General features: G+C 52.0%; 6 protein-coding genes across 6 annotated transcripts; 5 read left to right on the forward strand and 1 right to left on the reverse strand.

The window, feature by feature from the left end:
- Window positions 1–563: 563 nt before the first annotated feature.
- Window positions 564–1,844, forward strand: PEX12 (Peroxisome assembly protein 12; the record flags this gene model as incomplete). Its single annotated transcript, XM_014692823.1, has 1 exon — window positions 564–1,844. One exon carries the CDS (start codon window positions 564–566, stop codon window positions 1,842–1,844), a length of 1,281 nt encoding a protein of 426 aa, XP_014548309.1.
- Window positions 1,845–2,859: 1,015 nt separating this feature from the next.
- Window positions 2,860–6,361, forward strand: G6M90_00g022460 (uncharacterized protein; the record flags this gene model as incomplete). The annotated part of the gene is made up of 3 exons (XM_014692822.1): window positions 2,860–3,172; window positions 3,235–3,677; window positions 3,755–6,361. The coding sequence occupies 3 exons, from the start codon at window positions 2,860–2,862 to the stop codon at window positions 6,359–6,361; spliced, it is 3,363 nt and encodes a 1,120-aa protein (XP_014548308.1).
- Window positions 6,362–6,842: 481 nt separating this feature from the next.
- G6M90_00g022470 (uncharacterized protein) lies at window positions 6,843–7,975 on the reverse strand (the record flags this gene model as incomplete). The annotated part of the gene is made up of 3 exons (XM_014692821.1): window positions 6,843–7,211; window positions 7,272–7,353; window positions 7,455–7,975. The coding sequence occupies 3 exons, from the start codon at window positions 7,973–7,975 to the stop codon at window positions 6,843–6,845; spliced, it is 972 nt and encodes a 323-aa protein (XP_014548307.1).
- Window positions 7,976–8,915: 940 nt separating this feature from the next.
- G6M90_00g022480 (uncharacterized protein) lies at window positions 8,916–11,569 on the forward strand (the record flags this gene model as incomplete). Its single annotated transcript, XM_014692820.2, has 8 exons — window positions 8,916–8,977; window positions 9,033–9,070; window positions 9,137–10,026; window positions 10,084–10,192; window positions 10,252–10,695; window positions 10,754–11,297; window positions 11,362–11,428; window positions 11,513–11,569. The coding sequence occupies 8 exons, from the start codon at window positions 8,916–8,918 to the stop codon at window positions 11,567–11,569; spliced, it is 2,211 nt and encodes a 736-aa protein (XP_014548306.2).
- Window positions 11,570–14,410: 2,841 nt separating this feature from the next.
- Window positions 14,411–17,322, forward strand: G6M90_00g022490 (uncharacterized protein; the record flags this gene model as incomplete). The annotated part of the gene is made up of 5 exons (XM_014692819.1): window positions 14,411–14,627; window positions 14,744–16,056; window positions 16,113–16,203; window positions 16,264–16,947; window positions 17,006–17,322. The coding sequence occupies 5 exons, from the start codon at window positions 14,411–14,413 to the stop codon at window positions 17,320–17,322; spliced, it is 2,622 nt and encodes an 873-aa protein (XP_014548305.1).
- A 3,929-nt stretch (window positions 17,323–21,251) lies between these two features.
- Window positions 21,252–22,442, forward strand: DFG5_0 (Mannan endo-1,6-alpha-mannosidase DFG5; the record flags this gene model as incomplete). Its single annotated transcript, XM_014692818.1, has 1 exon — window positions 21,252–22,442. The coding sequence occupies one exon, from the start codon at window positions 21,252–21,254 to the stop codon at window positions 22,440–22,442; it is 1,191 nt and encodes a 396-aa protein (XP_014548304.1).
- Window positions 22,443–23,893: the final 1,451 nt, after the last annotated feature.

Here is a 23,893-nt window from a genome sequence, read left to right on the forward strand (position 1 = left end):
AGCGCAACATTGAGCATGGTTTGAGTAGCGAGACCTGCGAGGTAGCCGCCGGGCGCCTGGGCACGGTGCCTGGGCTGAGGAGCATTTACTGGAACCTGTTGACAACATTTGAACTCCAGCGGTCAAGTTCTCACTAAAGAAGAGCCGAGCCCCGCGCTACTTGACCCCGAACCCCGCGTGCCGTCTGCCGGCTACCTTGACGGCGTGGCCGCAGTCGACCCGGGCAAAGAACTTGGGGTAAGCGCGACTTTACCGAGGCTCCTTCACATGGCGGGTCCCGACGAAGCGGCGCATCCTGGCCAATTCCGTCGCTGCCAATTGACTGGCTTGGACCCACACCAACGGCTGCTTGTGATCGCTTCAGAGGAGCTCCCAACCTGCTTCTCCCTTTCCCAGACGCTCGCGACACCTGCACGCTTCGCGTCATATCTCATCAACGACACCTCCGAAGCTCAAGACGGTGCTTTTCCATCGATTACAACCGCCGTTCTCGAGCGTAGGGCATAGAAAGTCTGTCCCGGATCCGGTCAAAGTCCCGTCGGAGACGGCCGCGGGCAACCGAGATGGAGTTCGTCACAGCCCTTCGGGGTACCTTTGACGACAACAAGCCCTCGCTATTCGAAGTCCTCTCCGAGCAGCAACTCAATGGCTTGCTGCCGCCGACATTGCGATATCTTCTCACAGTCGCGACGCAGAGACATCCCCGCTACCTACTGCGGATACTCAACTCCTTTGACGAGCTCTACGCCTTGTGCATGCTCGCCGTTGAGCGACACTACTTGCGTACCCGAGGCGGATCCTTTACCGAAAACTTCTATGGGCTTAAGCGGGAAAAGGCCCTGCGGGGTGAGATACCGCGGGCGAGCATATCGGCTCCGAACCTGGTCCGTGAGACGCTGAAGTTATCCACCAGCGACGTTTGGAAGAACCTGGCCGTGCTTGTTGGTGTGCCGTATTTGAAGCGTAAACTGGACGAAAGCTACGAAATCAATGCGCCTAGAGCGCTGCTTGGATCAGCCTACACTCGAATGCCGGACAACCCCACCGTCAAAGACAGGATCCTGCATTATTACCGATGGTTCTTGATGAATATATACCCGAGCGTAAATGCCGCTTACTACTTTGCCATATTGGTTTTCAATCTTGGTTACCTATTTGACAGGACCAAATATCACAACCCCCTCATGTGGCTGATTGGAACGCGACTCCGCCGAATGACCGGTGCCGATTACCAGGCTATCGACGCGCTCTCCCAGCCTAAACCTGGCAATCGACCAGGATCACGATCGATCTTCTCACCGAGCGAATTGGGTTCAAAGGTGCTGTCGAGCCTATCACTACTTTTGCCCATGAGCATCTTCGCACTTAAATTCTTGGAATGGTGGCACCAATCAGATTTTGCCAAGCAGTTGTCTCGCAAGGCCACCGAGAATATTGACCTCCCGCCGCCTATTGTAAACGGGGTCGCAAAGAAGTCCAAGTCGTCTGAGGGTCAAGAGGACAAGGCTGAGAAGACTGAGGAGGATGGCCATGATAAAATCATGTCCGCCGAGGACGCACCGATTGCCACGCCCTCTATGCTGCCCATCTATGTGGTGCCAACTCCAAAGGATACCTCCCATTGCCCAATCTGCCAAGACGATATAGTCACTCCGACAGCCTGCCAAACGGGTGTCGTGTACTGTTACACGTGCATTCACAAATGGCTTGAGGGGACGCACGACAAGCAGGAGAGTTTTATGGAGAAGCATAAAGGGAAGTGGGAGAGCGGCATTGGTAGGTGTGCGGTTACTGGCAAACGCGTCCTTGGCGGAACTGAAGGCTTGCGAAGGATCATAATATAATAATAAACCTTATCGAGGGCGTCTTTAGCGGACATGGAAGACGGAGAGCAAAATGTCTGTGGCGCAGGTACGGGGTAATGTAAACTTAGAAGCATCATGATGATGAGCACAAGATGCAGTCAAATGGAAGGCGGGAGCAATGGAGATGCGCGCTCGATTACCGAGTACTACGGAGTACGTTGGCGACAAATAATTAAAAAGCCGGCAAAGCATTTGTGAGACAGCAACTTCGAAAGTCGGGATTTCCGGATTTGGTCAAGAGCCATTGTTCGCAGCCCTGCAACGGCATGTGGAACCTGTTCCCTGACCAATGGCGTGGATCCATTTCGAGTTTCTGGAATGCGCCTTGCTTCGCAACATGTCTTGGATGTCAACGACATGACCTGACCGGGGGCTTAGCGAGAGACAGAGGGTGGCAGAACATGGTCATGGTCTATCCGGGGATTCATTCTCACACGCCCGGATGAGTGAGGCTGTCGCCCTGCCACCAGGGGCATCCCGGGCCGTTGACTCTTGACTTCGGCGTCAAGTAGTTCATCGCCGGGGTTGTGGAATGCACCGTTGCCGAGAATAGCAGAAACAAAGGCTATTGTGGCGTCCATATATAAGACAGTCAGGGGCCTTCTCTTGGACCACTCAAGGGAACTCTCTTAATGAAGTCCGGCAACTCATTCGGTCCCTGGATGCCTTTGGAATGCAGTTCCTCCTGCCAACCTCGTGGTTCAGAGTACCCAAGTTGAAGAAAGGCGAGCCACAATGGCTGGCGTATATTGCCTTCATTATAATCTGGGCGAAACACAATCTTCGCAAAATCCCCCGCCTCCTACATTATACAATGCAGAATCTACAATGTATATAAGTGACCTGTCTGAGCCATCCCCGCCTTCTAGATTCTTCATGCCTTCACAACGCCCTTTTGTTACCATTTTGGAAAACTTGAACCAGATTCAAGAACAGCGAGCAAACAATTTTGAAACTGCTGGGACAGAGCCGTGACTGACTACATCTGGCTGTCATGGCTTCCTACGCCCTAGCCACTTCCTACGCCGGGGAGTCTCTCCTCTCGGGATTCAACTGGTTCCACGGAGCCGATCCCACTCACGGATATGTTTCCTACCAGAGCCGTCAGAATGCCGAAGCTCTGGGTCTCTATTCTGTTGACGAAAAAACGGGAGTCGTGAGACTAGGCGTCGACAGCACGAATACGTACCCCCTGACCGCAGGACGGCCGAGTATCCGGCTCGAGAGCAAGGAGGCGTTTAGCCATGGCCTTTTTATTGCCGACTTTTTACACATGCCTCCCTCACAGTGCGGCGTCTGGCCAGCATGTAAGTCTAGATTCGTTACCCTCTGGACAGATGATCAATAACTAACTACGCAACAAATAAAGTCTGGTCGTACGGTCCCAACTGGCCTACAAGCGGTGAGGTTGACATAATCGAAGGTGCAAACGACCAGCACAACAACCTCATATCCGCTCACACAGGACCCGGCTGCACCATAAGCAAGAGCCTCGGGGGCAAATTCTCGGGCGCCCAGCGCGAAACTGACTGCAACGTTGGAAATAACAATGTCGGGTGTGGATATTCCTCACCGGCGGGCGACGCCTCTGCGTACGGGGACGGTTTCAACGCCGCCAACGGGGGTGTATACGCCATGGAGTGGGATAATGAGTTCATCAAGATCTGGCACTTTGCGAGAAGCGAGATCCCCAAGGATATCACAAACAAGACGCCTGATACGAAGGGCTGGGGGGTGCCGGATGCGGTTTTTGGTGGCGGCGACTGTAACGTCGACAACTTCTTCAAGGACATGAGTCTGGTGATAAACATTGTGAGTTTGAAATTAATGCGCCGGGGGGAGGGGGCTTGAGTGGCTCAAATTACAGCTGGACTGACTTGGCTTCTTAGAACTTTTGCGGTGATTGGGGCAACGCGATTTGGGGGAAATCCGACGGCTGTGGCAAGTATGCGGCCACGTGCAACGAGTACGTTGCCAATAACCCGAAGGCTTTCGCGAACGCGTACTGGGATGTCAGGTATATTGAGGCCTACCAGAAGACCGATGTGCAGACTTCCTCGAGTTCTCCGAGCGCGTCTGCCACGGAGCCCCTGACCCGAGTGACAAGGACGACGTCCATCACCACCACTATCACGATTAGACGCCCACATCGCAGCACACGCACTGTCGTAGAGGGCCGGAACACGACCTCTGCTTTGGGCGTGGATGCTGCTTCATCCTATCAATCTGTTCCCGGGGCGATTGCGGCAGACACAACTCCTGTTTACAGAGTAAATGCGACTTCATCGTATGAGTCTACCCCTGGGAAGGCTACTGCTGGTACAACGCTCATTTACAGAGCGAATACGACTTCATCACATGAGCCTACTCCTGAGGAGGCTACGGCCGGCACTACAGCACCGGTTTACAGAGTGAATGCGACTTCATCCCACGTGTCTACTACTGAAGAGGCAGCCGCCAGCATAACACCAGTTTACAGACTTAATACAACGTCATCGTTGTGGTCGTCTCACAGCAGCCGTTCTGCGAATACAACTGACGCCTACCTGTACGCAACGTCCTCGTTGAGATCTACTCGACGTAGCATTCCTACGAACGGAACCGCTCTTCCCCGACACACAATCTCTTCACTCGTCTCTGTCCCCAGCGGCGCCATCACAAACACAAGCCAGGCCGCCAGGCCCCAGGCTGCGTCCTCGCCTGTCTCTATACCCAGCGAGGTTCCAGCGCCCAAGAACCCCGTACAGCTGGGCGACTTTGCATATCTAGGCTGCTACGGCTCAAGCGACGACTTCAAAAGCTTCCGCAAAGTCAAGGATAGCAAAGACATGACCATCGATCTATGCATACAGCTCTGTCGCGATTCAATGTTCTCGGGTGTATACGACACACAATGCTTCTGCGCAGATTCAATCGATGCCGATACGCGCGCGGCCAACACCAAGAACGGTGATGTCTGTGATCACCCTTGCCCGGGTAACGATGTCCAATACTGCGGTGGACTGGCAAAGAGCCCTGAAAAACTTGCCAATACCGCTTCCACCCCTGCAAACGACCGGTTCGAGAACATTGCTTCGTCAACTGGCGTCGCGGCGAGCAAGTCGACTGCTGCCGGTCAGCGATTCAGAAACTCGACGACTGGGGGGGCTGGGAAGAATTCCACCCTGGCGACGAGGTTCCATGTGCCCTCCAAGAGAAGCCCTCTTTCACGCATGGAAAAGGCCATTCTTCTTACCGTCTATGGAGTCGTAAAGGACGAAACGCCGCCTCCGCCTCCACCATCCATGACCGGAAACAATATCACGCATACGTTTACTGCGTATTCTACAACAATGCGAGTCAAGACGATAACTGTTATTCCGGTACAGGCGACGGCTGGCGCGTCCAAGGCAGATGTGGTGGCGGACAAGAGCCCTAGCGGACCGCCCGTGGCTGATGAGACCGTTGTTTCTACACAGGGTACCTCTGTCCCATCAGAGAACAAGCCTGTTGGGCACAAGCCTGTTGGGGACAAGGATCGTGGAGAGACTCTTCCTACCGGGGAGAATTCTGACCCGGAGAAGGATGGGTTCGCCCCTGACAGACAACCCGGTAGTTCTTATGCGGGTGACAAGACTGTTGACCGTGTTCTCGAGACTGCTGCCCCTTCCCATGTCGAGTTTGTTACGGACAAGCGTCCTGATGGTTCTCCCGTCGGTGGCAAAACGGTTACGAAGACGGTTGACCAGATGGAGGTGGTGGTTGAAGACTGCGGGTGTACCGAAGGAGAGACTCGCCCGACTTGTACTCCTCACCCTTCTTCGCCGCCATCTGCCGAGAAACCCAACCCTCCTCATGCTGTGCCATCAGACGTCGAGGTTCCTGTGCCTGCCGAGGGCTCCAAGCAAAGTCAACCCGCACCACCGGCCAAGGCTACCAACGCTCGCCAGCCAGTGCCGTCAGACATCGATGTTCCCGTACCCGTTGAGGGCTTGAAGCACAATCAACCTGCACCACCACCAGCCCAGGCTACCAACGCTCGCAAGCCAGTGCCGTCAGACATCGAGATTCCCGTACCCGTTGAGGGCCTGAAGCACAGTCAACCTGCACCACCACCAGCCCAAGCTACCAACAACCCTCATCAGTCTGCGCCGTCAGAAATCGAGGTTCCCGTGCCTGCTCAGGACCCAAAGCATACTCAACCGGCACCTCCACCAGCCCAGAACACCAAGGCTGATGGCCCGGAGTCTTCAGGGAACGATTCGCCCGCACCGATTGGATCCCCGGGAGAGAGTCAGCATGCTCCCCCGTCACCTGCGACGCCGCCTCCAGCACAAATCACCTATCCTTACAGGGTGCGGCCTTCGGGATTCGAGACTCTTCCCCCGGCCGAGGCCTCGCATGGAGCCAAGACTCCCAAACCCGCAGTGGTCACTGCCGGCACTGGGAAGACATGGAGTGAGAAGCCGGGCGTTATGCTGGGATTGATGACATTGGTCGTGGCTATGCTGTTGTGATGTAAGCAAGTTTGAACAAAAAAAAAAGAAAAAAGAGTCAAGATCGAAGAGCAATGTTTAATGTTTTGATGTTTACATATGGGAGGTTTTGGCGCACTAGCCGCCTGCTTTGCTTTGCTTTGCATTTACTGACGACACCACGGAGATGCGAACTGCGACATTGTTTATTGGCTTGACAGCGATTAGTTGAGTTATTCATTTGCATTGATACGTAATGAGATACGAGGACAGCTGTACGTCATTTCTTCACAAGTCTATAGAGTATCAATATAAGGATTGAAGAAATTAAACCACGTATGAAATGGCAACTAGGCAACGGAGATTGTGTGCCACGCTCTGATTATTGATATTCCCGGACCTCGCTAATAATCTATGCAATTTACATGATATTCCTGCGTCCATTATTTAAACTTTTGTGCCCCCTCCGCCCTCGTGCAGGTTGGACGTGACGTGCGCTCCTCCCGAGCGGATGCGTCCCTGTCTAGATATCTACAACAACGGCTCGGCTCACAGCCTTGCCGGAATTTTTGTACATTTGAGCGGCGTTGACCATCAGACTGCCTTGGTTGCTTCCGGGGCCGCTCATGAGCCATTTCCACAGGACGCTGTGAATGCCGTGATATACAATTTCAAACATGTCGACCCACGATTGATTGGGAATGAAATCCCAGAAGAAGCCGCGTCTCGGCCGTGAGAGGAGGCGCTCATAAGCAAATTGCACATCGTCAAAGTAGACAGACTCTTTGCCGTAGGCGCAGTGGCAATGTCCAAAGACGTGTAGTCTAGGCTTCACACGCCATACTTCTCTTAATAGGTGGGGACAGCCAAGATCTAGATCTAGATGGTGTTTCTTCGAGCCTTGATGTCAGCATGCTTCGTCTTGCGCATTGATGAGCTCCTGCGAGCTTACCGGTGGGCTGTGGGTGACTAAAATGTCTGTCTGGGGAGGTACTTTGCTTAGCCAAGGAGGCCGTGTGGGTGAATACTGAAACCTAATCATCGCGGTTAGTTCGGCGGGGGGATTTACGACTTGACCAACAGGGGATACCGTTGTTGGGCTCCCCGTCTCACATGTCATAGATGGACGACTTACGCAAAGCTCTTGGGGCCGCACTCGGGAATGTCTGGGGCGCCAAATATAGAAATCTCCCTGCCTCTGATTTTATGAGCAGAAATCTCTCCTTGAAGGTAGATGAGGCCGTCGAGATTTAACCTAGCACCTCGCCTCCGGTCATCATCACACCGGCTCCTGATGTCGAAATAGCTGTCGTGATTACCGGCGATGACAATTTTGACTGGATGGGGGAGGGTCTTCAGCCAGTCCAGCTGTTTCTGTATATCGGCGGCGGTGCCCGCATTGGTGAGATCGCCAGCATGGACGAGGATATCACCGGGTGGCACGTCCACTATTTGGTCGTGCGTGTCCGAGATGCACACCACGCGTATTGATGGCTGGTGCCGCGGTGGGCGAAAAGGCGTGCCTCTCAGAAACAGCACAAGATGATAGAAGTTGACGGTGAAGAAGGTAAGAGGCGAGTCGATGAGGTGGTCCATGACTGTCAAGCTCTCCCACTGGTTGCTGCGACGAAGGCCGAGCCAGACCAAGAGGCCCATGATGAAGACGGCAATGGATGGCGACGGCAGGAGGCGCAGCTTTGGCGAGCGGCCACCATCTAGGCGTCTGGATGGCCAATTCGGTCGTCACGATGAAATGAGGAACTAAACGTCGAGTGCCAACGGGCCTGAACGGCGCGCGAAGACTTTGAGTCTGAAGTAACTTAAAGCTGGAGCTTGACTGGATGTTGGAGGAGAGGGAGCCACATGCAATTGACTGGCCGGAATGTGCACCTGTGGCTTGACGCCTTTTCAGACCTTTGTGCAGTACGGAGTAACTTGTGCAGCAATTATGCCAGGCCCGATCAATGATCAACGTGCCCGCCAGCCGCCAAAAGACGACGTCACTGCCTCTGTACGTACTCCGGTCAGCGGAGGGACTACTACCTCTAGGTACCTTGGTACGTACGACGAGAACCTCGCCCATGCTGCGCAACCCATCTGGAATATTGAAACACTATTCACCTTCATCTCGAATTAATTTAATTTATGCCCCTGCTTCCGGAGGGCAAGCCCCGAGCCTGAGTTCCAACTGCAAATGTCAGTCTTGGAATATTTGCAGGGAGAACAGTGACAAGTCCCTGCTCAGCTGAAGAGTACCGTTGACGCAGCGAGGTGGGTCGGCAATCCGGAAAGCACGGGCCACCTTGGAGCTTCATTACTTTCCCTGATCCAATCTTGGAGCTTCCCGCGGCTGGACGAGTTTAACCTCTCTGCGCTCCTGACGTCGCGCGCATTTTCTAACTTGTAAAACCTCGTCTCCTTCGTCGCCCAGGCATATATCCCGTCGAAATCTCGCGGCTGCCTAATCGCTAGCCAGATTGAGCTTCATACTTTCCGCCAAATCGATGTCCTTGGCTACCTAAGACACATCCCTGTTCCACAACCCGAGAGCTTGGCTCTCAGAGTCACCAACCATCCTCTACTCTTACCTCATACCATGGCGAGTTTAAGAGATTTGTACGGGAAACAGGGGAACGGGAAGGATTCACATAATTTCGGGTCCGTCCAAGAGCCGTAAATTGACACCACGCCCTGCAGCTAACCTTTCTTCAAGGGTGGACTATGTACTTCATTACAAGATTCCGCCTGAAGGTAGGCCCAATTGAACCTCCTCATCATGGTGATATTCTCTCCGCCTATATACTCACATACATCAAGAGCGCGACGAAGCAGAGGCAGGATTTGTGCAGCTCATCAAATCTCTGACCAAGGTAGGTCTGGCTGCTGAAGTACGTAATGGGGATCCTGGCTCGTTGCTTGTATTCGTCAAAATGGCCTCCACAGAGCTTTTAGGACAACAAGTTTACCGTGGTCGATTGCACGACTGGCTTCAAGGGGTGCGCACATCGGGCCCCAACTCGGATATTACCAAGGCCTTGGAGGATGAGCCAGTAATGGAAGCCGAGCGGCTACGATTGGTCTACCAGCTCATTGCAAGACCTGAAAATGAAGGTGGTACCGGAATCAGTCAGGCAAGCTCCAAATGGAAATATGTAGTCGACGTTTTCCCTATTCATGACCAGCCCTTCAATAAGGCATGGATTCAGAAATGGAGCAAGAAGTACTTGTTGGATGACAGCGATCTCGAAGATATTCGCAGCAAGTTTGGAGAGAGCGTCGCGTTTTACTTTGCGTTTTTAGGATGTTACTTTAGATTCTTGGCTTTTCCCGCCGCTTTGGGCCTGGGGGCCTGGGTGCTGCTAGGTCAATTTTCTTTCGTCTACGGGCTTGGCTGTGGTCTTTGGACGGTTGTCTTCCTGGAGTACTGGAAAAAGAAGGAAGTTGACCTGGCAGTACGCTGGGGCGTGCGAGGCGTATCTGCACTCCAACTACCTCGCACACAATTCGAATGGGAGTATGAGGCCGAGGATGCCGTAACCGGCGAGCCTGTCAAAGTCTATCCGTATATGAAACGGCTCAAGACGCAGCTGCTCCAAATTCCTTTCGCCATTGCCTGCGTCCTGGTTCTCGGTAGCCTTGTTGTCATTGCGAACTCACTAGAGATCTTTATCAACCAGGTCTATGACGGCCCAGGCAAGCAGTATTTGGTGAGTACAGGGGATCCCCTATTCCTTTCACAAAACTAAAAATGTTTCTTCATTCAGGGATTCTTGCCCACTATGATATTGGTCATATTCACACCTACCTTCTCGGCTGTTCTCATGAGCGCCGCCAATGCGTTGACAGACAAGGAAAACTATGATACCGTTGATGGTACGGCCTCAAATAGTATGACCTTTGCTTTGTGGACTGATGGCTAACAGTAATTGCAGCCCACAAAGCTGCTCTCATCCAAAAGCAGTTTGTACTCAATTTCATGACCTCATACATGGCCCTTATCTTTACTGGCTTTGTTTATATCCCTTTTGGCAACATCTTGCTACCATTCCTGGACTTTTGGCGACGCACCGCTCAAACGCTTACCTTTAGCGACAAGCCTCTTCCTACACAACTGTTTCGCATTGACCCTGGGCGTATCAGTAGCCAGATGTTCTACTGCACTGTTACAGCTCAGGTCGTCAATTTCGCAACCGAGGTCATTGTTCCGTATGTAAAACATAAAGCGTTTGCAAAGGCCAAGGAATTCAAATCAAATGGACTATTGCAAGCACAAGATCACCCCGAAGAGGCTGAATTCTTGAGGAGGATCCGCGACGAATGTGAACTTGAGGTATACGATGTTACAGACGACTACCGGGAGATGGTTATGCAATTTGGTAAGTGTCATGCACCGGCCAAATAGCGACACGAATAAGCCCTCTTACTTTTCACCAGGTTATTTGTCGCTTTTCTCTGTTGCTTGGCCATTAGCAGCCTGTTGCTTCCTGGTGAACAATTGGGTCGAGCTCCGTTCCGATGGAGTGAAGATTGCGATTAGCTGCAAGCGGCCAATTCCTTGGAGATCCGACTCCATTGGTCCTTGGCTCAATGCCATTGGGTTCCTGGCTTGGCTAGGAAGCATAACCAGCGCCGCCATCGTGTTTCTTTGCAGTGGCTCGCAGGACCAAAAGCGAGGAGCCGCGTCTCAGATCACTGCGTGGGGAGGGTTGCTCAGCATCCTTTTGGCGGAGCACTTTTACCTTCTGACTCAGCTGGCGGTTCGCTTTGTCATGAACAAGGTTGAAAGCCCCGGCATCCAACAAGTACGAAAGGAGCGATACTTGATGAAGAAGAAACTGCTGGCGGAGAATCTTGGTCAACCTGCCGCTGAGAAGGCATCCATACCAGGTGTTGAGGGCGGAGAGAAAATTACGAGACAGGCCCTAGAGGAAGAGGCTCGTCAGGCTTCAATCCGAGGACATGGGAGTCCTGAAGAAATGTGAGTTGTACGATGACTGACGTGTATGGTGCATCCCTCACACACCTGCTCACCTGTTACACAGCTTTTGGCAGCGTCAGCGAAGCATGGAGGAGACAATTCTAATTGGTCGAAAGATGATCGAGCAACAGGTGAGCCATGCTGGAATTTTATTTATGGTTGCAGTTGCTATATTGAGACGAACTAACTGTGGCAACACCTATTGACGAAAATAGATGGCAGCAGAAAATAAGAAGCAGCAACCTACACCGGGTCCCAGTCCTCGGGCATAAACATGCACCCCTGAGGCGTTATTGAGTGAATTGTTATCTTGTTTGAATGCGATGCAATTGTCTGGTCCGCGGCTCGCATGGTAACATCGAGTGAGGCGAGCGATGAACCGGCGAAGTGGCGTGGCTGTTTTGTGGCATCTCAAATTGTAGAAGCTAGCAGCAAGTGGGTGTCAGATGAAAAGACGGGTGAAATCATAGCCGAGGCTGGTCGCTCGTCCTGGAACGTACATAGTATATTGGCTGAAGTGTAGGGAGTGGCGAGCGTGCTGACAGTGAAGCATGTCAGCCGCCAATCGGCGACTCTTTGCAATACTTGGAATAACAATGACCCCATTTCCAGTTTACGTGAAAAATAAAGAAGTGACGAAAAGGGGTGCTACGAGAAAAGGACTATTGGGTGGTCATGACAGGCACTGGCAGGGGGACAAGCTGGCCTCATTGTTCACCATCGAAGGTGCTCGAATACAATCCCTCGTCACGCCGGGAATCACGGGCACGACGACATGCAGAAATGAGGTATTGTGGTTCGCGATGATAGTCAAGCGGCGTGGGGCAGCCAAGTGGGCAATTCGAGGAAACGCTTGGGCATCTGGGGGTGCGAGCTCGGTCTTACAAATAGCACTGGCTTGAGGTACGAATAGCAAACTGGAATAAGCGGACTGGACGTGAACATTTAAGAGATGGCTCCGTACACACAACACCGCACAGCCGCCCCACCACCAAGCCAACTTCGCTTGATCCCATTCAAATGTTAAAACACTTGACCAGAGGGTCTGCACATGTGCCCATATTTCAATGGTTGCCGACCACTTTGGGAAAGGCCACACAGCCGTCCACATGGCCACTTGCCATTGCATCCAGGTCCGAGGGGGATGTCTTGTGTTGCGTTTTTGTGCCGTCCCGGAAAGGACTTCCGGGTTGTAAGGAAAGACTTGCATATTGAGACACGGCGAAGTGGTCTGCCGGGTCAGGTGCTAGTAGACAGCTGAAGGAGCTAGCGTCAATGGGCGCAACCTGTACCAATATTTGAAGCCTGGTGCTTGCCTTTAATGTTGTACTAGGACGGAGGAAAGACATATGCAGATAGAATGGCCGCGCATCCAGGCATTTGTGTACTCGGGCTCTAGGTCTCGGGACTCTGGAGTACAAGGCGGCTTGTCAGGCTGACTCCAATGTTATCTCGAAGGCTCCCCGACATCGAGGGGGCTACGTCATGGACGTACATACCTTCGTCAGACTGGCCCAGAGGGAGAAGTTTGGGAACATGTCTTCCACATTATGTGCTCCCAGCCACTATGTGAAATTCGGCATCAATGATCCAAGGACGCAGCATTGTTGAGGCCCGCCCTCAACGCTAACGGTTGAATGGAAAACTGTCACATGCTGCTTTAGTATCAAGTTTGTCCTCAAGTTGGCAAGAACGACCGACAGAGCACCAGGCTTGCCTCCCCCGCACGCACATATTGTACATATGTTGTACAGACCAATGCACAGACGCTTTTGTCTGTTCTACCAGACCAGGCATCTTCCGCCTCCCTATTCACCACCTGTCAACCAGCGCATCCTTCTTCAGTGCCAGCAGGATTCATGGCCCTAAAACTTCAACCTTCTTAGGACCGCTGATCCGGCAACAGGATGCCTAGCTAATCGAGCTAAAATGGGTACTAGTATCTACTATTTTTTTTATTTTTTTTATTTTTCTTTTTTTTTTTTGAAAAAAACCCTCACCGGAGTCGAGTCAAGCAGGGATGCCGCGCATATCCTCCACGGCTGGAAACCTCCAATCCCACATGTATTGACCGACCTGGAACAATGCCCCGCAACCTTCGGTCATCAAAATTGATGCGATAAGAGAGTTGGTGAGCCACCAGATGGGAGCATAAGAGCTGTGGGTCAGAACCGTTCAGGGGGCCACAACGCTATTTCTTCTCGATACGACTAGATACCACACTAATATCTTCTAGAGGACATTCTCCGTGATGTTCAAGGTTCAACACCGCCAATAGAGCCCCCAGGTTAGATGAACGTGGGCGACCGGGGGAATCAAATATGGGCTTCTCCCGGGCACCAGGCCCGTCATGGCTCTGTCCAATTGACGACGATGCCGTCCGTCTTCGCCCCATCGAGCCCTGTACATGTTCTCCCGAGGCCCATGTTCAGGATGCCTAGAGGAGGCAACCTGTCCACACCCCAACGAATTGACGACACGACTACACCTCGCGTGTCATACAATGGAAGCCCAGCTGGCAGTGTGGCAGCCTCATTCTTTGTCACCTATCTGCACCCTTCTCCCGCAGCCTACCAACGCGCAAGGCGGCCCGGCAGCCCTGCAATGTCATGGAACCCCGAGTGCTGATGGCGCCAGGGGTGCGTGTGTGTGTGGTTGTGCTGTTTGTGTGTTTGTGTTGGTTGCGTAGGGGCAGAAGCCATGTTTTCTACCGGCTGTATGTTGCCGTATGTCTCTCTTTTCTATTGTCAAACCCCAGATAATCCTCCCGCTTATTCATTTGTCTCCCCATTGTCTTTCTCTATTCTTTATCCTCACTTCCTATCTGCAATATAGCTGGTGCTGTCGTGCTTCCAAATACCCAGCGCACTCTATCGAATCCCGCTCTAGGGTTATATACTATATGTTACTCCGTGCACCATTACGGATCCTGAGAGCTCTCAACAATCCCACCTGTGCCCGACAATATCCCGCGAGAACAACAGTACGTGGTTGCAACAGCAGGTGCTAATACACTGTCAGCTACCTCTTGAAACCATTTTTCAGTTCCTGAAAAAGGAGTCAAGTTACGATTCATTCAGTTGTAGCGGCCTTTTCTATTTGCGCACCAAAAAATGGACGATGTTGAAGAGCTTGTCATCAAACCCTTTCGGGACGTCGTCGAAAAGGGCAAGTTGGCAATAGAGAATGCGGCCGATTCCCCGGATATGTTGATGGAAGCGCAGCGCCTAGTAAAAGTGGGCGAGCGAGGTTTGCATCACATTGAAAGAAGCTGCAAAAAGCTGTATAATGATTATAGCTCCAACTTTGTAGCTGCGCTCAAAGAAAATGGTATGCAGTCACATTATCCATCACTTCACCGCACCACCATTCTGGCCATGCCTGGTGTGGTTTCCGGCAGGCTCGTTGTTTTGGACGCACTAATCTAATGCTAATATCAATCACAGATGAAATCACAAATATTCGCTGTCAACTTACAAACTTATTGTGGGATTTTGAGGACTTTCTCGAACCCGACACCTTTGAAGCCAGCAGGTTTAAAGAGTTGCAAAAATTAGATCGCGATGTCGCGCCGAAAGTGTACAACATACTCATCACTATGAAACTCGAACCCCCAAATTTCTATCTATCCCAACCGTCGCCACCCTTGTCGCCTCATCCTCCTTCCTTCTCTCACATTCAACCAGCGCCGCAGCATCCCTATGACCTTGGTTTTCATCGAGGGTCCGGGTCAGTCTGCGGCTCGCAAGGTGATGTGAGATCTGTGACAGACGTTCCAAATGTGGAAGATGCTACGGCTCAATTCAGAACGTTGATGGAAAACCGGCAGCGGCCGAGTGTCCATAGTCATGTACGGGACCCGGGGTTGGGCGTCCTTAAGCTGGAGATTCCTCCAGAGCAACAAATGCCAGACCCCCCACGACCACCGTCACCCGATCCATGGGATCCCCAAAGAGCGCCTTATAGTGGCCATGGCGTAATGGAAAACTATAGCCCGGCCGACCGCAGGCCAACGAGTATCAGAGCTGAGTCACCTATAGACCCGGCTATCTCACCATTGGGTCCAGACAGTCGCCGTCGCATATCATCTACTGATGCCCAACAATCTTCTGGCAGTGCTACTGTAAGGCCAGAGCCGGACACTCGTGTCCAGGACGAAAGTCGACAGTCTGGGTCAAGCACATGGTCATCCTCTACAAATGCTACTAGCCATGGTACGCGAGTGCGGCCTTACACTTTTTCTTCCACTATCCCAGAGGAAGAACAGACACCACGGAAGCCTAGCAATCCCATTCATATCCCACAGCTACAGGTACGGCCTCCGCTTCCTCCGATTCCCTTGGAGCATCGAAAACCTCTGGAATCTTCCTCGACTAAAGGAGTTGATGACATGGGCCGTCAATATCTGAGCAGGCAACCTCAGGGGCAACCTCCAAATGTCACTCTACCAGCACCGTCAAGTCTCCAGAATAGTACACATGGAACCCCCCGTGCCTTGAGCCTTCGCCCTCCAACGCCGAAAAGCCAAGCGGAGCTCGAGGTGGCACCCGGGATGACGGGCAGAGCAGATTATTCAGATCTGATCCCAGTAGGAACTGAATCAAATACAGAGTCATTGACAGAGTTAGTTGAGGTCAGTCTTTCTCAAAAAGACTGCACCATCGGACCAAGTAGCACATTCTATCTCTACAAGGGATTCTGCGACGGCGCCAAAGAAGTTCGACAAGGCGGCATTGGAGTCAAGAAGACAAAGAGGCCTGTAGGTATTTGTCTGTTCCAAGAGCTGACATACCACCGTACTAATGTTAAATGTAGGGGTTTGCAGGTACAACTACAGTGGCAAGGTGTACAGGCTGTCTCTTTGAGCTCGACTTCTCTCAAATCGAGATTGATGTGAACAAGGAAGGTGCGTAAAGTCGAGATAAGTCTCTCGCAAACGGCACAAACTGACACACGACTCCTTTAGACAAGGGCAACTTTTACAAGAGTGGGATCAATTACCGTCTTCGATTTTTACAGAAGAGTCATCTCTCTGCCAAACGTGTAGACGACGTGCTTTACGCCTGTGTGTTTTGTGTCGCTGCACGCCGTACTGTCGATGAATGCGATTCAACTGTGTTTACCAATACGAAGGCATTGTTTACCCATCTATCACACCATCCGCGACCGCTTCCTGAGGTCCCTGGAATAGCCGTAGTAGAAGGACTAGAGATGCCCGCGCGTTTACGCAACGACTTTGATGTATGGTTTAGGAACCCGGCAGAAGCGCACCCAGCTCAGCTGAATATGTCGGAAATAGCTGGAAAGGCCACGGGAATTACTAGAGACCATTCACGAAGATTATATGGACAAAGGCTCCTGTTTGATAGAAGCCCAGCCCTGGAACTTTGCCATGGTGCTAAAGTCACTGGCATTACCTGGCCGGAGAAGCACAATGGTGAATGGGTCTTTGCCTGGCACGATGGTATACATGCTTCCACGCCCGCTGATATTGTCAAACTTGATGCCCCGCCTTCGGAAGAAATCAGAATGGTATGTTCAAGCCTGATCCGAGCAAAGTCCAGGTGGAAGTTTGTCTACAGGGACAAGGAGAAGGACAAGAGCCTGTGGTTGAAGTTTGACAAGAACGAGGCCATCACCAATATAAGTTGTAAGTCACACGATTCCTCCGCAGTCCATGATATGTGTGTTCCTAATGATTCCCCCAGATGCATCCCCAGATCATTGGTGCTGGTCGGGAACCAACGCAAAGGGGAAATGGGGTATTTTCCCCAAGGTTTTCCTTGATCCAAGCACCATCCAGGAACTCACAACAGAAGGCGCTGATCGTGCGCTTACTTTGAGCAGGGAGAAGAACAAGTCTTTGTCAATGCTATCCAGGTTTCCAAAGAGACGGCCGTCGGGTCGACCTCCTAGTGTTGCCGAGTCTACTAGCAGCCGTGAGACACAGGGTGGGCTCAGCAGTTTGAGAAACTCTAGAGGCAGCAGAGGAACAGAGGATGCAATGTCCGGCTTGGTGACCTGAGGAAGTGTTGGGTAACTCGATATACCCTCGGGGAGTGCCATATGACGCAATGGATTATCTTTGATCTTCAGTTGCAGACTTTGATGACGGGGCACACAATCATTCGCCGCCTGTATGTGTGTCTGTCAATCCTCGCTGTATACGAGTACGTGCGACATTTGGGCTCAGGAGAGGAGACGGTGTTGGTGATGGATGGACCTGGTTTGTTCAACATGGCCGGAGTGGCACTCATCCGGCAACGTGGCAGCGCTACACGTGCGTAGCGGTGTGTTGCTTTTCGACAGTTGTGCCAATCCGTGTATTATATTTTGTGGCAGGAATTAAAAGGCGCACCGGGACACTCGCAGATTCTGAGTTATCTCTACTCGTGTGCTCGGAAAGCGTGCCCTGAATTTGACGTATCAGCTACCCTGCACATTTTGTGATCTGCACTTCCGCATGCAAGTGCGATATTCGCATGCGAATGTGGGTGCGATGTTTCATGACAGGTAGCTGTGCCGTTGCTTCAGGTGAAATGCCTGGATTTTCATTGTTGTACGGAGTACTACTTCGTATTGACTAGTGTGATCACTGTGATGTGGGCATGAAATGCGCCTGGCATCAGACGTTGCCAACATTCGTACGGAGTACCCGCAAGGCGTAGATCGTGGTTGTGCCAAGTGTCAATCGATGGGTATTCATACTACCTACTACTATTTTTCCATCGCCAACTAAAAGCTACTTGACTGTATGTTTCATGTTATTCCTGAGCCAGGCATGATAGCCAGGCATGGCGATCTGGCAATATACCTACTTAGAGGTACCTAGGTACTTTTTGCTTCACAGTATACTTCTGAAAGCGTAATGCCCGAGAAACGTGTCGTGCACACTCGTGAGGGAAAACACATGCGCGGCAAGTAATCGAGACAGCAATTTCAAATTCTTGTCTCTGTTAGCGCTTGTTAGGCAGGCGGTTACGAGACATGTCCCTCATGGCGCTGATTGGGACCGGGAAATAAACAGTTGCGTCTCAGCCAAGACACGGCAGCAAAACAGGGATATGTGAAGCGCAAAAATAGCTCTCCTCAACAAGATCGACTCTCGAGCTGGGCACCGATGAGCGCCGTGGCGCCCTAGTGGTGAGCTTCGCCCAAGGTTCCATATCCTGTGTTGTGATTATGTTGCGCTTCTTGCAAGTGTACATTCCGGCTGAGGCTAGGCGCCGCTGAAAGACAACAACATGCTCACCTCCACGTGCACCAGAGACGTCCGAGGTATAGTACTATTCCGTATTGCACGGCAGACCGTAGAGGAGCCGGGCTGGCTTGCTGACCAAGTATCTCACCAGGAGCTTACAGCATGTAGAAATGTCCGTCTTGGAACCCTCATCCCTTGGGGCTTGCTCCTCGAGGCCCTCTTTAAATTTGTTTGTTACTCGTCGTCCATCCGGCTTTTTTGTGGCCTGGGGGAATGCGACCCTGGAAAAGGGTCGCGCACAGGCCGTGGATGAAACCGTTGCCGTATAGGATGTCAGCTGCCTGTGATAGCTCATGGAACTCGTACAAAGCTTAGTTGTTGTCCGGGCCGTACTGGGAATCTGCGCCAAGGGCTTGGGGGGAACATGACGGAGAGGAAAGGGTCTCAGGGCCAAGTGTATGTAACAGTCTTGGTGGTGACGAGGGAGGGAAGGAGGCGGAGAATGTAGAAAAAAATGGGAAAAAATAAACAAATAAGTAAATAATAATCAAGGCACGGGGTTGACGAGACACAGAGGCGGCAACTTCTAGAATGGCTCTGGGCTCAGGTGGCGCGGCAGGTGCCTTCGGAGTGGCTGCCAACATTTTGCGCCACCGAGATCCAAAGATGTCGCGATAGATTCACACATTGATGCATGACGCACGGCATCATGCTCTTTGCGCCTGCATCATAGTCTGCAATAAGCTCACGTGAACGATCGTGGCGCGTTTGCAACCTCGACAACGATCAGTCGTTTCTAAAGACACTGAATGCACCTGCTACATGGCTTGCGACCACTTTTGTTCGATGCCACGGTCACAATATAGGCTTCTTTTTGCGCTTCCCCGCCTTTGTGCCCAGGCAGTCATCAAGATGCAGGCGTACGATGGGTCATGAGGCAGCTGCCAGTAAGCTTCAAATCTTCTTCAGCTCACTTCCAAGTAGCGTGGTGGTACGGGTGCCATCATTGTGCCACTCGCCGCATCTTCACCGCCCAGCAAGCAACAACAGGCATGGCCACGCTTCAGTGTGACTCTGACGGACCATATGTACGCCGTCGAACAGAAGGGGAAAAGCTCCAGAAATAACTATGACGATAATTATAACAATAACTGGTGCAACAAAAGAAAGGGCAATATCGTCCGTCTCAAGCCCAACAAGGGCACCGCCACATCCACAAATACACCAGACGCGAGGGGCAAAAGTGTGTGTTTTCGAGATGCAGTTATGCCACCCGTGGTATAGCTGGTATGCTCTTAGTCTTCCTTTGAATGTAGTGGCTAAACGTGTCAGCAGAACAAAGACGTCGAATCTACTCCGTACATTTGATTTAATCATGCACCGTCCCCTTCATCAGATGACGGGCCTTTGTGGTGATGCACGGATTACTACCACCAGACTGGGCCGGAGCACTGGATACATATATGGAGATGTCGCGTGAACGCCCGGGGGTGTGGCCTTGGCTGGAGCTGGCACGGCCTGAGGGACAACCGGGCGGCATGTCAAGATCGGGTGCCCACTCAAGTATCCAGGAGCATGAAGAGGCAATCTCCCGCTGAAACACGATGGCTGCCCTTCAAAACCAGAGGCCGCTCTTTGATACCATGTGCAGACACGGCCTGTACATACGTACTTGTATACGGAGAACTTGGTGCCCAGCAGGAACGCGGCCGCGCTCAGTCAACAACCGGGGATGGATGAATCGTCCTTCAGCTTCAACACCAAGTCGAACTGTTCACAACAACAACAAAACAACGACAAGCGCCGTTGGGGAGTTGGGTCTATAGTGCGAGCCGCGATCTGCCAGCTACCGTCTTTTTCCTTTTTCTCTTACTGATCTGACTTGGATGCTGGGCCTGTGTGGACATCTGGAGGGGCCTGATTGGGACCAGCGCGTCCATATCCAATGTTCAATGTTATCCAAACTCGGCGCCAAACCCCTTGCCTGCACCAATCACGGCGCTCCGCCTTCTCTCTCCATCGGCAGCCTACCGCTAGACCGGGGCGTGCTGGGCCTTGGCTCCTCCTTGCATGGTGGCTCCCCCGGCCCAGATTCAATCATCGATACCCGGGTCAGGGGTCTGGTGCCAGCATAACCTCATGAGGCGGTGCGTCTGGTGCGTCTAGTAATGGTAAAGAAAGGACCTCCAGGCTTGGCCCCGTCAATGTGACACCTTCAGCACCATCTAATGAAAGTCACGGGGGGGGGGGGCCGGCTACGGGGCAAGACGTGGTGTTTCCCCAGCACTGGCACGAAATGCGAGGCCTCAAAGTAGTAGTATTCCGTCTGTGGGTGGGTGGTCCATGACCTTGGCCCGTCATTCACGGCAAGTGGATGAGACTCAGATTCGACTCAAGCGCCGTCCTCTTTACCTGAAGCATTGTTGTGACGGGGGGCTCACAGAGACCCTTGTTATACTAATACACCATCCTGCCCGGCCCATTCCTGTTGCCAGACTCCTACATAGCAGTTCGTCTCTTCGGATTCCACAATCTTTGATTTTGTTGAATACACGGATGATATATACCGTTGCTCCCTATTCCCTTGTCCACACATGGCAAGCCTTTGAATAGTTTTCTACAATCGGAACTCGCATGACCCTATCAAACTTTCATGCGCTTGCTGCCACCTACCTTCTCTTTTTCTTGTTCCCATCCTCCACCAGACCATCATCTTTGACTGGTTGTTATTTTCCTGAGACACGTTTGGCAAAATGATTCCCAACTACGCCTACCGGGTGTCCCTACTCGCGATGATGGCACATGCTGTTGGGGCCGAAGAAGCAGCCAATGCGCAGAAGTACACGAATTATGCCGTCTCGGGGATAAAGTCATTGAATGATCATTGGTACAATGTGAAGACAGGTATCTGGGATGATGCTTGGTGGAATAGCGGAAACGCGCTCACTACCTTGGCCGACTTTGCGGCATTACGACTGGCCGAGGCCAATAAGCTCAATGTTGGTGGCTATATGCGCAATACATTTGTCCAGGCCCAAAAGGTCAACGTGAAGACGGCGAAATTTGTTAACAAAGCTGGCATGGTCTCGTCCGTTTACTGCCTGGACGGGAGTAGCGGCTGCATGGCTAAGCGAGAGTTTTTGGGCAAGCGTGGCTTTGACGATTTTATCAACGACTTTTACGATGATGAGGGATGGTGGGCTCTGGGTTGGATACGAGCTTACGATGTTTCTGGCGATGACGATTATCTCGGCGCCGCCATTGATTTATTCAACGATATGCAGACGGGATTAGGCGGCCCTTGCGACGGCGGTATTTATTGGAGCAAGGACCGACAGTACGTCAATGCCATTGCCAACGAGCTCTATCTGTCGGTAGCTGCATCTCTGGCTCGACGAGTTCCCCAAAACGGCACTTATAAAGCTATTGCCGTGCAGCAGTGGGACTGGTTTGAAAGGAGCGGCATGATCAATGCGCAAAATCTCATCAACGACGGTCTCGATGCGTCGTGTAAGAACAATGGATTACAGACTTGGACTTACAATCAGGGTGTTGTCCTGGGTGGTCTCGCCGAGCTCTTTCGGGCTACCGGCGATCTCAAATACGCCGAAAAAGCCGTTTCTATTGCCCAGGCAGCCATGAAGGCGTTGTCTGTAGATGGCATTCTGACCGAGACCGGCGGGTGCGATGCTGCGGGCGATTGTGGCCGAGATGGCGCACAGTTTAAGGGAGTCTTTATTCGCAACTTGCGTTATCTCAATGATGTTGCCCCCCACCAGGAATTCAAGGACTTCATCATTCAAAACGCCAAGTCCATCTGGGCCAAGGACCGAACCAGCGACAATCAGTTTGGGGTGGCATGGGCCGGTCCATATTACCCAGCCTTTGGCGCGACGCAAAGCAGTGCCTTGGATGCCCTGGTTGCCGCTGTGGCCGTCTCATAAGTAATGCATATTTCATAATCACCAAATACACAAATACGAGCGAGGGTCTGGGTTTTGAGATGGTGGTTATTTTGGCTAGAACATTGCATAACAGACAGGATTGGAGTTTTGATGGAACAAGATTTTTTTCTTCCTCCTTTCATTTTACTCATTACACTGCGCCCTTTTTTGTATATATCAAGTTGATCGATGGAAGATACATAGAATACGTCATGTGTGGTCTTTCTCCAGGACTGCACGAAATCTAATAGCTGGACACATTGTACGGAATAGATACCGCGCACAATAAATGGAAGTTTTCTAGCAAACACATAAAGAACATGGACTCATCAGTACAGACCGGGGCATGTGCTCTGAAAGAACTGTGAACCACCGTATCATCCCCTTCCGGCAGCAGGTCTCGTCACTGCGCGAATCACAAGACGATGGATTCACACTCACCTACCCGCGAGGCAGTCTCCCCGTGACCCTACAAAAGGTTTTGATTCAAGCTAGAATAATTGAAACAGGTACTTGTGTGTGTCTTGAGACCCATTGACGCTACGCTTCTCCGGTTGGAAACGCCTTTTTCACACGGGATCTCGACGATGAGCAATTTTCCGGAAAGAAAGTCACCCGGGGCGCGGTAATAAAGGACACGTTCTTGGACGTCGTGAACTCCTCCTCCTTGTGTCATGGGGGAGCCGGACGGGGGAGCGCCTCTGCCACACAAAACGTGAATGGACGCTTCGTCTGGTCTTTGATAAAACACTGTTGTTTGGGGAGAAGGGTTTGGAAACGGTTCGTTGGTATTCCTGGGCCCCACTCTTTCCGGGCTGAGACAGGACATGTTGCTCCAGTTTGACGACGGGAGTGCCAAGCAGCGCCCCTCACGGGGGGAGAGGAGTGTGAATGTATATGGAGTTCTGTTTGACGTTTTTTTTTTTTGGAGTGTTTCCAGTCTTTCGAATACTATATTCGGGGGCGCAGGGTTGTCGGACGCTGGGCAGCCGATGCCATGGCGTGGCGGAGGGTGTTTGGCGAGGGCCTTGGCTGTCTCTGGTTAATTAGTAGTTGAATAGACGTGGTCGAATAGCATGTACTGCCGCTTTTGAACTAGAGTTTTTCTTTGTGGTCTTGCTGGTGAGATTGTTTGTGTCACATGCCGTGATATCAGGGACATTTCAAGGGTTAGGGTTAGATATGTCTGGGCAAGTGATCTGCGAGGTGGGGCGCAATCCAAAACCCCACGTGCGCGTATTCCTTAGAAATCGAGGCGAGTCGCGACAATGCACTGGAGAGTGCGAGCTACGTCGTCGGCCTTTGGCGCATGCAGCACCATCCCCTGTGTCTTTTGAATTGTTTACGTATTTGGGTGCTGTCAAGGTGTGTTTTATTCGGCTGCCTGGAGGAGTCCCATCCGCCTTGCCGGGGAACGGGATGCTGCCTTGATCATCAGCTTGGCAACACTG

Source organism: Metarhizium brunneum, chromosome 1 (assembly GCF_013426205.1).
Source record: "Metarhizium brunneum chromosome 1, complete sequence".
NCBI lineage: Eukaryota > Fungi > Ascomycota > Sordariomycetes > Hypocreales > Clavicipitaceae > Metarhizium > Metarhizium brunneum.